Source organism: Phoenix dactylifera, chromosome 9 (assembly GCF_051530095.1).
Source record: "Phoenix dactylifera cultivar Ajwa chromosome 9, Ajwa_hap1_PhDact_Kaust_v1.1, whole genome shotgun sequence".
Taxonomy (NCBI): domain Eukaryota; kingdom Viridiplantae; phylum Streptophyta; class Magnoliopsida; order Arecales; family Arecaceae; genus Phoenix; species Phoenix dactylifera.
Window position 1 is genome coordinate 28,273,767 of NC_143198.1, and position 16,901 is coordinate 28,290,667.

General features: G+C 37.3%; 1 protein-coding gene and 1 non-coding gene across 2 annotated transcripts; both read right to left on the reverse strand.

Annotated features, from left to right (window-relative positions):
- Positions 1-695: 695 nt before the first annotated feature.
- On the reverse strand, positions 696-7,083 carry LOC103709489 (eukaryotic translation initiation factor 2 subunit alpha homolog). Its single transcript, XM_008794854.6, has 6 exons — positions 6,455-7,083; positions 6,210-6,296; positions 5,981-6,127; positions 5,744-5,848; positions 1,518-1,616; positions 696-1,128 (listed from the first exon to the last, which is right to left on the reverse strand). The coding sequence occupies exons 1-6, from the start codon at positions 6,881-6,883 to the stop codon at positions 976-978; spliced, it is 1,020 nt and encodes a 339-aa protein (XP_008793076.1). The 5' UTR covers positions 6,884-7,083; the 3' UTR covers positions 696-975.
- A 1,620-nt stretch (positions 7,084-8,703) lies between these two features.
- Positions 8,704-8,785, reverse strand: TRNAS-CGA (transfer RNA serine (anticodon CGA)). Its single transcript has one exon. It is a non-coding gene; the product is annotated as a tRNA-Ser (tRNA).
- Between the last annotated feature and the right edge of the window lie 8,116 nt (positions 8,786-16,901).

Below are 16,901 nucleotides of genomic sequence, written 5' to 3' on the forward strand. Positions count from 1 at the left end.
CCCCTGAGAAATACAAATGCTCTTACAACCCCCATGCTTCTCATGTACTCCAGGAGATGATATTCATTTGATCTTCATGGCCATGATGGGTTCAAGTTCATAGTAAAATCAGTGTATCAAAAATACAAAGTTGGCAATTTGTTCATGGATGATGTGTGCGTTCATCTCTGTCGTCCAAACACAATCATCAGTACTGTAATAAAATAATATTATTGTCAGGCTAAAAAGACTGATATCTGAACCTACCTAATTAGATCCATGGTTTGCATGTTCCCATCACAATAGACAGATTATACTCTCCACGAGTATCTGGCTTCATAGAAGGGAAGAGAGTGCATCAAGCAACTCAGGTTACCGAAACTAAAATGTCAACTCTCTCTGGTATAAAAGGAGGATTAGAAGAGGCGATGAGGAATAATGAGGGTGAAAGGGTTTTGGAATACCTCACGGTTGACTCGGGGTTGAACTGCAGCACAAGAGCAGACCTGAAACCTCATCCCTGAAATGGTTTGATCCAAGCTGCCAGGTCCACAAAACTGATCTATAGCATGACTTCCGCACATTTACCGGGCAATTAACACCAGCCAATCTGATTTTGAAGTATGAAAGCATGATGCAGGCGACAAAAGCCAAAGGAAAAGGGCACAGCATTTAGATTTTTTACAGTTCATCACACTGGAGCCACGAAAAACTCATTGTAAACAGTGAAAGAGGTCATACATTGGATCTCCTCATTTTAGTACCAACAAATAATTTCAGACAACATCAAAACTGCAAAACCACGATACAACGGCCATTATCCTCCAAGAAAACTTGAGGCAGGAGGCAGCATTCCATTTTAGATTGTTTGACATAAAAGGACCTAATCGCAGACTGTTTCGCTCACAATAAACGATATGCACCCCCCCCCCCCCCCCCCCCCCAACCCCATAAAAAAAAGGGATAGTTAAAAATATTAATCCAATTGCCAGATTTTTATTCTGTTAAACCAATACCCGATTTGTCCAAATCCACATCTCCCATTCCTGTGTCTTCCTCCTCTTCTGAATCATCGCCATCAACTTCTTCATTAGCAGATCGCAGTTTTGCCATATGTTCTGCAAGTAGATTATCATCCCGTTCGCTCACCTACACAAGAATGAAAGTCCCAATATAAATGCCACAATGGTAAACAGTCCAAGTACATGAGAAAAGAGGCTCAAACCTCGTCAAACTTGTCACAAAGGAGACAAGGGGGTGGAGGAGGGCAAAAAATAAAAACTGATGGTCAATCTAGCAAATACCATTATGGGAATTGGTATGGTGTTTACCACTAGAATTGGACCATGCTCCCAAAGATAATATAGTAGCATAGGAAATGCATCTTTAGCAGTACATATATACATACACACACACACACAAACAAAGATATACTGATAGTATATGTACATATATAAAAGGAAAAATTTTCCCTAGGGATGTGGAGGAGAAAAGTAAAACTCAAACAAGAAATTATTTAGCAGAAAATTAATACTCACAGCTCTTGGTGCCTCCTTCACTATGAGTTTACCCTTGTGACGGTCTATTTCTTCAGTGCATGCCTTGATAGCATTATTTAGAATTGTTATTCCTTGTTCCTGCCCACCAAAAATATAATGAGATAAATAAGAGCACAAATGGATATGTTTCAGGTCTCTGCCTATAATTACACATTATACATCTACTTGTTTACAAGAAGATAGATATAGGAAATTAGACAAGGATTGCAACAAGAGCAGGGTCACAAAGGTCTGAAAACTCATCTTCAACTTCAGGTTTCGGGCGTGAGACCGTCAATTTTGCTAATTTCAGTGGTATTGACAATTGTTGCCCACATTTTGGAGTTTTGATCAAGGAAGCCAGAAAAAAATAAATAAGAAAACAATGGAAAAATAAAGCAAACTAAGAAAACTTGTACTGTAAAATTTGGAGCATTTTGTGTTTAGAATCCCTCAGTGTATGTGCCCATGTTTTGGATTGAAAGTATGAATTAAATCTTTTGGGCTTTTCATAAAGCTTCACTGATCATGGATTTATAATTGCAGTTCATGAGAGCATTGATAATGAGGTTGGTAGAAAGCACCTTGCTTAATTCACGTGAGTTCTCCAATCACCCCTACCTTTGAATCTTGGAAGGCAATTAACCTATGCACATTCACTTTAACCTAAACACATTTTTATTCCAAAATAACTGAGATGATCCAAATATTTATCTTCATTTGAATCTATTTTGTTACTTATTTACCCTATTTTGTTGCTACATATTTACCAGCCATGGATATCCACGTGAGCTCACCAAGACTTTATAAGCACTACGGAACTTGAATACTATTGTCATCCTACCTTGAAAAATTCAGAACAACTTGGCAAGCAAATTAAAGATTTCTCAAGGAGCATATCCAATAACTAATCAAAAATGCTGTTGGAACTAGTTTTATGCATCTTGGAACTGATGTCAGTAAAAAGCTAGTTACTGATGTCGGTAAAAAGCTAGTTAACAATGCACGCCTATTCTTTAATGTGTAGGACTCAATTCATTCATTTTTTTTAGCCTACAGGTGTTGAATGAAATGATGTATAAGACCATTAGCATTTCTGATAAATTTGTCTATTTTTCTCCTTTTTGGTATAAAACGCCTGGAGTAATGAGCTGCAAAACAGTGGGTAGCCAGCCTCCCAGCTTGGTAAGTTGGCAACTTCTGATTAATTTGTTGACAAGGGAAAAACCATAGTTCAATGGAGCTGCCACTGAAAATGTCACTACCTCATCAATAGGCAGCAGTTTTACCTTGTTTTATGCACCTCATTCTTTTAAGGAAAAGTAATCAAATAGTCATCAAAAAAAGCCTTAAAATCAGACAATGGAATTTGACATATACGAAGGAATATATAGCCACAAAAAACAGAACTTCGATGATCATTAAAATATATCAGCCATCAAGAGTTTGCAAATGACTTCCTTTCCCAAGAAATTGTTCTCAAAATAGGCTTCCATGTTTTTCTGGCTTGCTGTCTCAAAATTATCAAGTGAAGGCCCGTTTCACCATTTTATATCATGAGTACAACAACATGGAGCATATTCCACAAAATTCACATGGTAAGAAGCAAGAAACCAAAATTTTAGAAACAGAATATCAAAGTAAGGAATCATATTGCATATATTGATAAATAATTAGAAATCAAAGATTTTTAACTCAGTCACTGCATCAGAAAGATTTTCTGAGGACATTGAAATTTGTGGAAGACAGATTAATATTTCAATATAAAGCTAAAATGTTTTGCTCTTATAGTCTCTTGCATGGTGAGCATTTCATGTGGAGCAAACTCAAGAAGTCATAAGAAAAAAAGACAGAAAAAAGATCGATCATAGATAAACATGGTGAGGCATCGAAAAGTGTTATTCCCCCTAAAGGAAGCCACCATGCAGTCCTCCATCAACATTAAACCAAGTCAAAGCAAGAGATCACATGGCATGAACAAACACGTGATTAGATTTGACTCATCCGCCAAAACGTTGGGTTCAATGTTGTGACAATAAGGTGAAAGATAATACACAAATATTTAAAAACATGAAGAGAGAAAAGGATTCTTTAAACTTCACATGGACTAGATCTCCCTCAGCCATCACAAATCCTGTCTTTGACAAAGAATTAAAAATCAAGCACATTCACATTGTTGAAAACAACTAGGTAAAGACCCTGTAAGAACCACAAGAGGCAACTGGTAATTTATTGATCACATGCTTGTCTATTCCTATCTCTCTGTATTGCAAAAGATATCCTCAATCCATGTTTACTGGGGGTTAAAGCATTCTTTAAGATGCTACAATTTTTAACATGGGTTTTTTGTTTATTACCCTGACAGAAATCACAAACTCCAGATCCTTTGCCAATAATAGATTTATTTACATCCCAAAAATCACCATTTCATCCTGCTTTATGTTGGTTCAACATATTCTCTCTTTTACATCCACCATAGGTTTCACTCTACCTCCAACTTATGCAATTCAACAATGTTACTGAATCTTTTCTTTTTAACTTCCTTTTTGATTTTTCAACACTTTGGGTTTAAGCATCCATTTCCTATCTTCACCCCTTCATTGAACATCTTTTAAAGCATTGGAATCCCATGTTCCTAAACCACTGAATGCTGTGCAAATCATTAGAATCCCGGAAATCAGATAGACACGGTCTAAATTATACCCCATTGCCCCTAGATGGTCTTAAGAAAATGTGATATCCCAAAAAAAGCCTTGTTTGAGAGACTTATTTATCACAGATTAGATGGAACCTTCAGCTCATTTAATTTAAAACTCATTCTGAGGTTGCTATGAGCATGATCGAAGCACTGAATATTATTTTAGTTTTTATAATGTGGATTCAACATTTATTCTCCTCAAGTTAATCTTCTTCTTTACTGCATTCTTTACATTCATCTAATAGTGCCCTTCATACTCAACTTGTTCGTTCTATAAAATTTATCAATGCATTATGACATATTTTCCCAACAATTTGGGAATTTAAATGACCCTCTAATCCATCTCTGTCAGGCTTAAAGCCAAATAAAATTTCTGAAACATGTTCCAGACAAGTACAACCACTTCTCAAAATGGATTTATCCACTAAAACTGAGTCCTTTAAAACCTTACAACTTTAATCATTTAATCCTCATGTTTGCAGACCTAAACTCATGTCACACCAAGAATTCGAAAGATGCATCTGGTTCTGTGCAGCAATGAGCATGAAAAGCTCTATTTGCTAAAGGATATGACGCTAGGTCTGAATCTTTGTTTCAAAAGTCAACCCAACTTAGGATGCTAATGTTGACATATCGAGCCTGAGAAGACATAGTAATTACATAGTTACTAATATACAAGATTGTCTGAACTTTGTGAAAATGGAAGGACATAAATTAGCATAACATCATGGCATGATACAAAACAAGGATGCATTGCATTTACAATAATAAGCAACCCCAACATACGATCACATTGAACATTCAACAGAAACATGGATAGCCAACCTGTTCTATCTACAAAGTTTTCATTCACGTTGTAATACTCACATATCAAACAATAAAGAACAGTTTCACCTTAAAATCATCCTATTAAATAGCTCTAGTACACCTCCTGTGTTTTGGATCATGGAACAAAACAGAAAGCAAGTAGTTTGTGCATAAATACTTCCATCATGCACTCCTAAATAACTAAGAAATTTTGCAATTAAAAAAACGGCCTTCAGGAACTATGACAATTTAGTGTCTAGGCTAAACCAGATCCCAATACTTCCAAAATTTATTGATTTTTATAAACATGGAAACTAGATTTGAGTCTGCTCAACTGATATTTCTGAATAATCTAAATTGAGTCCAACATGAAAAAATCAGGAACGTTTTCTTGACAGAAATATCTCATGCCCAAAGTTAACAGCTGATACTTGACTCTCTTTTTGCTTCTATCAGAGACAACATGTAGCACACAAGTAAGCTGACAGCGAAAGGAAAAGTGGAGGCTTACATACGAACTTCATATCTTTTTGCATGATGTTTGTGTTTCTCTAGCACTATCTAATATTTTCTCCAACCAGTCTTTCCCTGACCCTTTTGGACCATAAACCTCGAAGCAAATAAGATCCAACTTCTAAGAAATTGCAGCCTAAATAGCAATCTAAAAATTGTAAGAAAGCAACAAAAAAAAAACTAAATCAAAGAAAACAGCAATGCCAACCTTGTCAAGAGTTTGAGTGGTGAGGACATAAAGTGGAGGCGCAACCAGCTTTATCTTCACCGGGCAGTCATCATTGCCTGCAGCTTCCGCCTTCTTCATAGCTTCCTGCGAAGCAATTGAACAAGCATACAAGTCAAGAAGCATAAATATAATACAAGACACTAGATCAAAGGGAAAAAAAGGGCGCCACAAGTAGAAGAAACATTAAGAGAAATAAAAAAAACCCGATTAGGGAACCTTAATGTGAAGAACCCCATCAAATTGGAAGCATTTCATCTCCACATCAGCTCGTATCTTCAATGGCTGCGGGGTCATCCTTCTCCTAATGTTCTTGACCAAACAATCCTTAACCTCCGGCGTCATCGCCGGCACCACCTTAGTCACCTGCAGTCAATCTGCCCAATTAAGCCTTATGAACATTAAAATCAGCACAAAAAGTTCCAAACTTTAAGCAACTGGCAATCACCTCCTGCCCATCCGGACCGGCTTCCTTCACTTCTCGAGTAAGAGAATCAAGAACCGATTCAGGGTTCGTCACGATCAACTTGAACGCCTGAAAAAAAAAAAGAAAAAATCCGATCTTTCTTCCATAGAATACATCCAAGATGAGAAAAAAACGGTTTTTACTTCATAAAACATCAGAGAAAAGAGGAAGAGCGGATCTTATTCATTATCATCAGGGTTCAAGAAGTGAGGGACAAGCAAGCTGACCTCGAAGGCGTGGCCGTACTTGCGGTAGAGGGGCCAGCCGACATGGATGTAGAGGTCCTCGAGGTCGAGGTCCATGGTCTCGGCGACGTGGCGCATGATGGAGTGGACGAGCTTGGACTTGTTGTACCGCTCCTCGCACGTGTGGATGTCCTCCTCGGAGACGCGGCGCTTGCTGAGGTCGATGTAGCCCTTCTCCCGGTCGACGCGGAGGACCATGACCGGCTCCTGGCGGCCAACCTTGATGAGGCTGGAGACGCTGCGGATGCGGCGGCGGGAGAGCTCGGAGAACAGGATCATGCCCTCGATGTTGTTGTACTCCAGGAGGGACACGTACGCCCCCATGTCCGCGATGTGCTTCACCTGGATCATCACCGCCATGTCCACCTCCGGGTACTTGGCCTCGTACATCCGGCACTCCAGATTCGGCATCTTTCTTTGATTTTTTTCCCCCTCCTGAGACTACGGTTAAGGTTTAGCCGGCTAGGGTTAGGGTCAGGGTTTTCCGGTGTTCTCCTCGACGAAGACGGAGTGGGAGAGGGGAGGGCCGAGGTTAGGGTTCGGTTTCGCCAGCCGAAAGAATAGTAACCGAGGCAGGAGTTGGGTGTAAATAAATGAAACGTCCGGGCCACTACTTCAAGATTAATAGCATACCATAATATAATATATTTTTAGCATCATATTATATATATATATATATATATATATATATATATATTAAGTATATATTTGTTTATGGGTATTTTCGCTATCACCAAAATTCCGTGAAGTTAAAACAACTTTCCGACCAGTAGATGTAGAAATGGGCTTGAGCTGGGCCAACTTTGAGTCGGGCTTCATTCCAGGTCGGAAAGAGTTCAAAGTAGGTTTGAACTTAAATGTATATTTCAGACTGGGCTCCGATATATTACTGGACCGGCCTGAGCCTGAGTTTGATCAAAGCTCAAAATGGAGCCCGAATTCAATCTCAAATCAATTTGTTCTTGTATATTGTTATTTAGAGAATATTGAGATAGTAAAAGATAAAGTAAAATGGTTTTAGCTAAGAATAATGTATTATGTATCATTTACTTGTGTTATAGAAGAGCGCTCAATTTTTAGCTAGCTCATTTACATATAAAGCAATATTATAAAATATTAAATTTCAATCAGATTTGGGGCAAATCTATTTTTGACCCAAAGAGATAATTTGAGTCGGCCCAATCTAGTTTAGGGCAGACCCAGGCCTAGGCTTAAGTTGGGCTCAGGTTTGGATTATCCAAAAAAATTTCAGCCGAAGTCCAGCCCGGAGCTTGAAAAAAAATTCTGACCAAGTTTGGGTAGAAGAATGGCTTAGCCTAGCCCAGCCAACTTCCACCCCTATCTCCTAGTAAGTACTTTTGAAAAAACTCCAAAATAGTACTTCTTCAACTAGGTTGTTCTTTTAGCTTTGTAAGAGAGCTATCAGATTTTTTATTAAATACCATCATACCATCCAAAAATATCTTTGGAGGGTCAAAAAAAAATATTTTCCGACTCTCCAAAAGTTTTGCCAAAGGGGTCTAACGTTTCCAAATACAAAATAAAGCTCAAGTATGAAAATTTGTGTGCAAAAACATCTTTTTACTAGGTTATTTAGAGGGCTAAATTATAAAAGTAAAAAAGAGATGTTAGGTTTTTCGTGTGTGAAGCTCTATGATGAATATTAATTGTAGCATTAATCTGTAGAAAGAACAGGGGTGTTAGGCTTTTGCACAAGAACCCCAGTCAAATAAGACATATTACTAGAGACACTAGAGATTATTGCCTTTAACACCCAATCTTAATTTGAAAAATTCTGATGTACCAGAACTTTCACATTACTCCATATATATATAAGCAAAATATCGGATTAATCTATATAAAGACAGAAATATTAGCACTTTTTGCTGATAACCCTCTGCCATGGTAAATATTACTTAGAGGTCTAGATTGTTATAAGAATGAGATCCTGGACTTTTTTTTTCCATGCGAATGCCTTAAGTAGGCAAGTTGCAAAAAATAAAAGCAATTTTGTTGGCAGCAGGATTCAAACATATAATATAATACTTAAAGGTTTTTAATGTAAACAATTCTGATATGTCAGAATTTTCACATAACTACAAGTATAATTAAGTATAAATATCAGATTACTGTGTAAAAAGACAGAGATATTAAAATTTTTTCCCTAAGAACCCTTCGCAATAGGTAATATTACGTAGAGGTTTATATTGTAAAAAATGAATAAATAAATTCGTCGACAGCAGGATTCGAACCTGCGCAGGCAGAGCCCAACAGATTTCGAGTCTGTCTCCTTAACCACTCGGACATATCGACGCATGGGAAACCGATTAAACATATCAATAATATTTTATTTAGTTCGAAGTTTGGAACACCCCTAAAGGTGATCTGGTGGCATTTGTAAGTAAACCTAAAGAGAGTTTTACCCCCCTTGGCACATGATAACTGTAATATTTTTTTTCCAACGCTAGTTTTGGAGAGGGCAAGGGCACAGGCTATCGGGATTTTCCACTTTGGCCATTCGAAAGTTTTTTTGATAGTTCGGGATACTTGGGGCTCTGCTTTTGCTCCTATGGCATCTTACTTAGTATTTATCACTTGAGAGTCTCTACCCTCAAGCTTTCTTAAGATATACTTTGACGGGTGCGTGTTGGAGGGTAGAAAAGAGTTGGTGGTGGCTTCATCATTAGAAGCCCTGATTTTAGATTGGTTGTTGTGGGGTGGGTGTCAGTTATTCACTTGTTCTGTTTCTGGGATAGAGCTAAAGGTTGCTTTGGTTGGCCTTAGCCACGTGCGGAGTTCCTTGAGGGCAAATACCATAATGTTGGAGGGCAACTCTGCTATAGTGAGTAGTTAAATCCAAAGATGGACTAGTGATGTGAGGCCAAACTCCCTGATTCAGAACATCTAGCATCTTACTGGTAGTTGTTCAATCTTTATATATAGTAAGGCATGCTTATCAGAAGACGAATGGCGCAGTGGATTGAATGACAGCGTATGTGACAGATCATTCGGGAGGACTTCTCTGGTCTTCTGAGACCCATATACCTATAGCATTCGGAGACATTTTACTTTTTGATTTTCATGGTTGTACTCTTATCAGATTTATGTAATATGAGTTCTAAGCCAAAAAAAAAAACACGTCTACTGTTAAACATAAATATTTACACTTTCTGTTTACAACCCACTACAAGTTGCCATCCATCCCAAAGAAATTGATGGAACAGTGGAAATATAAAGAAACCTGGAATCAAATGACAATTTACTTTTAAACATACGTACGTAAATGTCTTTTACATGAAGGGATGTTCCTTTCTAGCTTCCAATCCAAGATGTGCCACTTTTTTTTTCCTGTATCAAAAACATAAGTATAGCATATCTTAGATTGGAAGCTAGAAAGGAACATCCCTTCATGTAAAAGACATTTACACCCATAAGGAAAAGAAAGGTAGAAAGCATAACCATGACAAATCTCCAAATTATTTCCACTTAAAAGAGTTCTCCATCTCTCCTGAACAGCTCCATCACAAAACTATTCTATCTTTTTTTTTTTTTTTTTTTTTGCTAGAGCGGATGGATTCATACTTGATGAGTATGAATGCACGTAATAAAGTCAGAAAACAAAATATTCCGAAGTGCTCGACGTACCTCACTGTCTCCAGCCCACAGGGCATCCCGGAGTGACTGGCCATGTAAGCAGTCATCCAATTCATAGCCTCATTGGCTTTTCGGAAGACATGCTTGGCCTTGAAGGTTTCATCAGCATCGTCGCGCTGATTGCCTTCTATCTTTTGCAGCATTCCCCTTGGAATAAACAGAACTGGGAGGAGAGAAAAAGCATGGAGATGATGTCCACCTTCAGTGGCTTTTTACACTGTACACCTCTGCGTTTCACCAGTGGCTGCGTGACCCTCTTTTTTTGGTAGAATCTTTCAGGAGTTTGTCTGCTGATCAGTATTGACAGCAAGCCAACCTTGTGTGGTGGATCTTTATGTGTTTGTCTCCACATTGATGTTGGAATTGGAGGGTGACACTGGCAAGAACACATGGGAGCAAAGAAAAGCGCGAGCCAGGAATCACTGAAAAGTAGTAGAACAGCGCACATGCCGCGATGGAGGCGAAGGCAGTCTCTACTCTCTGCGGCCCACACGACGACTCACGCAGCACCCAGGACTTGCTTTCTGCTGACTGAAGAAGTCCGAAGATGGAGACGCGCCATTGACCAAAGCTCTTGATTTCCTGGACGCTGAAACCACTCTTACCGCAATATCTTCTTCGTCATAAACTGTTGGAAGATATCAATGAGCTCTCTTTATGTGCTTCCCTGTTGCGGCCGCGCCGCTCAGGGCCTGTATGTCAGGTTTCTTTCAGGTGGCTGCTGCCGATTTCAGGTCTCAACCAACTACTTGCCGGCAGGATTGATCTTTGGATCTTGCTGGATCGATGGACGGAGACATGGGGACATGTTATCAATTAGGAGGTGTGGCGAGCAAGTGAACTGCTCGGTGGAGGAAATGGTGGATCAAATAAGTGGCCAACTATATTTGAGGCACCTTTCTCATGTTCCTGCCCTAAGAGGTTTTTGGAGGCCGTGGCGGTAAATGCAGGGGGTTCGCTACGGTGTGTGTGTTTTGTATCGCAAAGATCTATACATTTCTTGATGACCTCCATGGCATCTGATCGTGAAGATGGAAACTCGTGTCGAGTTGCATGCTAATATAGAGCACGTCGTCATCGTTTTTTTTTTTTTTTTTTTGGTACGTCGGCTGCTCACACTAATCTTGCATGAGCACGATTAGCGATGTCAAGAGAAAGAAGACAACCCAATAGAGAAGGTACAGAAGAACTTTGCGATGGAATGATATAGGGGATATCGAGGAGTGTACATGCTCTATGCAGTGCAAAACACCAACCGTAGAAGATCCTGACTTGCAAATGTAGCTCGTTATAGGAATGAGCGGCAAAAAAGAATTCATCTAGTCGATATGCAAAATTGGTTGTGGCAAAGCTTCTTGATCATGGTTACGACAAGTTCTGGGTTTTTCGGCTGTTTGAGTGGTAGCCTAAGTAGAAGATTAATTTGAGCAAAAAATTTTATATGGGAAGCGATGTGATATATCGTATGTCGTGATAATGGGAGGCACTTTTAACCTTATTGCGCATCCGAGAATTTTGGACCAGTCTTAATGCCTTCGCACTTGGCTATCATATCTTCACTTTCTAAAGCTTTTGGTGGTGGATCCTTTTGGTGTTCTAGTTCTGATTCCAATCAATGGTTTCCACTGGGAAAACTAAATGAAGGCCTACCACCACTTCTTCACCTCTTTTCTAGTGTCCAAGCGAAGTGATTGTGTCTCTGCCTCTTCGAGCTACCTCTAACTTTCACTCCCCTCTCTCAGGGTGTATATATTACTTCAGCCCCACACATCAAAAGGGTTTGCTTTTATTCACTTTACATGATGGTTGGGTCCCTTTAACACAACACACACACAGGCCCAAAACCTATCATCTCATGCCAGCAGATAAAAGCCTTAGAGAAATTATTGGTTAGACCAGATCCACCAGCTCAATAGCAGATCAATCCAACCACAAACCAAGTCTCATATCTCGATACAAACCAAGTTGCATCAGACAAAAAAAAATGACTCAGATAGGAACCAAGACCCATCTCTCGATAACTGACTCAGATAGGAATCGAGTCCCCATCCCCTTATCCTAGTAGCAAGAGATGACACCATTGAAGCAAGCATTCAATAAAACCAATTTACATTTTTTTTTCTCTTGACTTGACCAAGTTTAAATTTTGGCTAATATAAAAGTTTTTCTAGACCAAAGGTGATTGGCTGGTCATTTAATTTTATAATTTCTAAAAAACCAAAATATCCATGAACTAAGATAATTATGATTTCCATTAATAATTTGCAACTCATGAATGAACCATATTTTTATTAGTGCACTAGTATATGGATCCATAATCACTGCTTTTTAATTTGCTTTGCACATTAAAATTCCTTTTGAATTACCAACAAATTTATCCATAATTTGGAAATTTCTACCTAGCAAAACTATATGTCAATGCAGAACATGTATGCAATTTTTCCCTTTGTGTATCATAAAATATCAGCAATTATTTCTTTGTAACTTGAGGAGTTTATTTTGCCTTGCCTAGTTTCATTAAATCAAATCCTGAAACAAACCTTGAATCTGGAAACTAATATTTGTTGGTAATCATACAACTTGTTTAATTTAAGTAGTGCCAATTCATAACAAAAATTCCTTGAGACTTTACTAACTGAACTATTTGGTATTTTAATGACATCCGCTTGAATTGCTGTCACTATTATTATAGTACATATGAAGATGTTATTGTAAATGTTTGATTTTTTTAGCAAAGTTATTGTAATTTTTCAATGGAAATGGTGAGTTGCGTTCTGACATTATGGGTATGGAGGCTAGCTTGATGAAGGGACTGCTGATCGTCCTGCCATGCAAACAACCTCCAAAGAGGGCCCTACCGGCCTAGATTGGCCACTTAATAGCTTCCCTCTTGGAACCACATCTGCCTAAATCCTCTCATGAATGGACTAATCATGGTAACCACAATGGAATGAATCCATCAATCAAGTGGTTAGCCTTGCCTAACAAGTTGATGCACTCAGAAGCTCAGCCAACTGATGCACTAAATTTTGCATGATCTACTTGACCAACCTCCCCATGGTATATGTTAATTCAAAAAGTAAAAGTGTTGCTGAAATTTTGTCCGCAAAACAGGTCTTGATAAATTTTTTATAAAAGAAAATTGCCTCATAGCTAGGAGTGTCAATGGAGGCCGAAAATAAGCCAACCGAATTCAAAGCCAACCTGAAACGTTTGGTCTGGGTTTGAAAAACAAACTCGATAAGCTATAAGGTTTGGTTTTGGAAATCTTATTAGTTTTGGTTTGGATTTAGGTAGAACTATACCTGAAAACCGAAAAAAAACTAATCCATTATATGCATTTATTCACATACATACTTTACATACATACCTTTTTCAAGTAGAAAAAAGTGAAATTATAACCTATATTGTTCCACGAAACTATATTATTTGTTATAGTCCTTTTAATATATTCGATATATTTATTATTTATATATAGTTTGGTTATTTAGGATCTTTTCATTCTTTCCATCTTTACATTGCATCTATACCTAGATAACAAAAGTCATAGTTAAATGGATTCCCCTTTATGGATATAATTTATATATATATTATTTTGCTATATTTCACAGTTCATGAGATAGTATTTTAGGTATATTAGATTATTTAAAGAACTAGCGTAAAAGTGTAATGAAATAACATGTTATAAACTGGATTTGCATTCCAAACCTAATCCGGTACCAAACTTTTTGTTTGGTCCACTATTGAGCATGGATATATAGTTTTAGTTGTCTTACCATTCAGATATAGATTTTATAAATATATTTTTGATTTGGGTGTGTCTGGCTAAACCCTGTATGGCCCCCCTCCTCTCTCTCTCTCTCTCTCTCTCTCTCTCTCTCTCTCTCTCAAATATAAACCTGTATGGGTAGGCAATGTCATATTTTCTAGCCTTTCTGGGCCACCCTCAAATAAGAATCCTATGAAAATTTAAAACTAGTAAATTAACAAGCAAATAGCCTGATTTCCTAGGCATTGAGGGCTCTTGTGAAATGATTTATACAATTCCTATCATCATTAAAAAAATATTTTATTAAATGACTCCCTAGCTTTAGGTGGCAATCACCAACTCCCACATAGGACTATCATAGTTTGGGTTCCAAGAACTATTTATCCAATCACCAACTCCCACATAGGACTATTAAACCAAGCTACGAGGGGATGGGTGACCATTAGCATCTTTCTAGTTGAATTTGCAAGATTCTTATGCCTTAATTAAGCCATGGACACTCACTATTACTCTTGCATTTTCAACTCATATAACCAAAACTAGTGCCGTAAATGAAATTTATTTAGCAAGATGCTGATGAGAAATTTGTTTAGTATTATGTTATCCTTTATCTAAAATTTATAGACAACCAAATAGCCATCTAAAATGGGTGACTTGGACGATTCAAGACACCGGTAGATGGCATTCTGAACCTTAACATCAGCCGTAGCATCCTTAGCGGTAAAATGACGATAATACTCTTGAGGGAATCTCCATCTCAGGGTACGGAATGGAATAGAGGGATATCTTTGTTGCTTTGCTTGGGTGAGGTCAGTGCAGTGGGTGCAATAATTGAAAGCGGTTTTGGGTATCAAATTCCTGTAATTTTTACTGATATCATTGATATGGCTGGGAGAAAAAAAAATTCTTAATCCGGTAAACTCCAATGTCTCAATTTTTTTTAAAAAAATAGTAAAATTGATATTACATACTCTTAATTTATAATAGTAAAATCCATTTTTGCAAATTTGAATCGAATTTCTCTCAACAACTTTTCAGAAATAGACATGACCAGTAAAGAAAATACGAAAAAGCTAAAATTTTAAGAAAAATCTGTATTTCTACATCAATTGTGCCTTCTATTGCTCCACCTAATTCTTTCTTAATTGAGAGATCCATGCGATGAAAGTTTTTATTGAAAATAAAATTTTTAGTTTAATCCGTCTATTTCGAAGCTCAAGCGATGAAATTTAGATTTGATCACCACCTGCAAGGCCTTCTTAGAGGATCGTGCTATGCCATAGATTTTAAAAAATTATCTAATTTAAAAATATATATATATCATCTCAATTGAATATACCAAGTTATAAAATTTAAAAATTCGGCATATGATTCAGCTTTTTGAAACACATCGTCGTTAGATTTTGTCCAAATATACTCATAATGATTAAAATAATCTATGTCGAGTGCAAAGAAACAGTCAATATGTGCAAATTTTTCCGCCTTGCTTAGATATCAGGGCCAGCTCAAGCCTTAGGCGACCGTCTCAGTCACCTAAGACCCCCAGCCCAAAGAAAACTGTACTTCTTTCACATCTTAAAGCTAGCAGAAGTGTAGAACAGTGAGCTATACCGCCCGGCTACGCCGCTAATAGAGATAAGGCCGAAGCTTTTGACTCTATCCCAAACGGAGCTTTATTCCGTGGGGCTCCAATGGGTCCTCGCTGCACGGATGGAACTCGACAAGCTGGTCCACTGAAGGCTACAGCGGCCACATACCGCTCTTTCCCAGTCTTTGACACCGCACGAGGGAATCCATCTCTATTATTTTGCTCATAAGTGGACGTAGGGAGCCACCTACTTGTCTTGCATTGAACTGAAGACAACGTTTTGAGTTAAGTCCATTCCATGGGCCATCTTGTTTGATATCAAGACAAGTAGATCCCATTACTTCTCATCAATGGGATAATAATTTTGGCTCAGATACAACGCTTTAATAAATATCAGTTTTTTCCCCACATAAATCATGAGTCATTTGATCGTCATTTTATGTTTAACCCCACAAACTATGTCGTTTTAACCCCACAAACTATGTCGGTGTGTTTTGTATATAATTATATGTAAGTCTGCACAATAACAGATATTAAATACAAAGTATTCACCAAAATTAAAGGATGAAAATAGAATTTTAAATCTACGTGGACTAAAAACAAATAAGTACACGTCAATCTCAATTAACTCAGCCAAATAAAGGGCCTAACTATTGGCAGTTGGGCAATTCATGAGTCGCACTTCACGAGGTTTGGCGTTAAATGTTGCGAATAGGATTGACATATACCTAAACCACCCACTCGTGCGGACGGGACTTTAATGAAAGGCCGACCATTTTCCCACGAACTTCGCATCCTCCTTTGCCGTGTGGATGTAGGATTAGGGCTTTCACACGACCATCAAGATCTTTCGCATGCGTGCGTGCAACCAGTAAATCGTGCTTTGATATACATGTTTATACATGATTAAGTATGAATGTGTATCATGTATGATCCTGGATTTCAAAATAGTTTGGGATATGATTGAATCGGTCAAGCCTATGTACTCCATCTTATATGATATCAGTGACGATTCATTTTTTTTAATATAAATATTCTTTCAAAAATTTAAATTTATGTTATCTTTGTAAAATTTATATTTATTTTTTATTCTTATAAAACATTATTTTATATAAATCTAGCATTATTAATAAAAATCATATTTATTTTAATTAAAAATAAAATAAAGTAAAATTTTGAAATTATTTTTTTTGCCTTCCATCTTAATTGTTTAATTAATATTTTTTATATATTTATTTATTAAAAATATTTTAGTTATTTTAATTTAAAATTGTTAATTTATCAATGATGCTAGCCGGCATGGATATATATGCAAAAATAAAAAAAAAATCAAAAATAAGTATTTTAAGAGGTATATATATATATATTAAATTTGAAAGAATATTTATATAAAATTTGATATTTTAGAGGGTATTTCT

Coding starts and splice junctions, on each gene's coding strand:
- LOC103709489 (XM_008794854.6), bottom strand. CDS start 6,883: ATGCCGAATCTGGAGTGCCGGATGTACGAGGCCAAGTACCCGGAGGTG. Junction 5,849..5,980: donor ATGGGGTTCTTCACATTAAG/GTTCCCTAATCG, acceptor ATTGCTTCGCAG/GAAGCTATGAAGAAGGCGGA. Junction 1,617..5,743: donor CCACTCAAACTCTTGACAAG/GTTGGCATTGCT, acceptor TTTGGTGGGCAG/GAACAAGGAATAACAATTCT.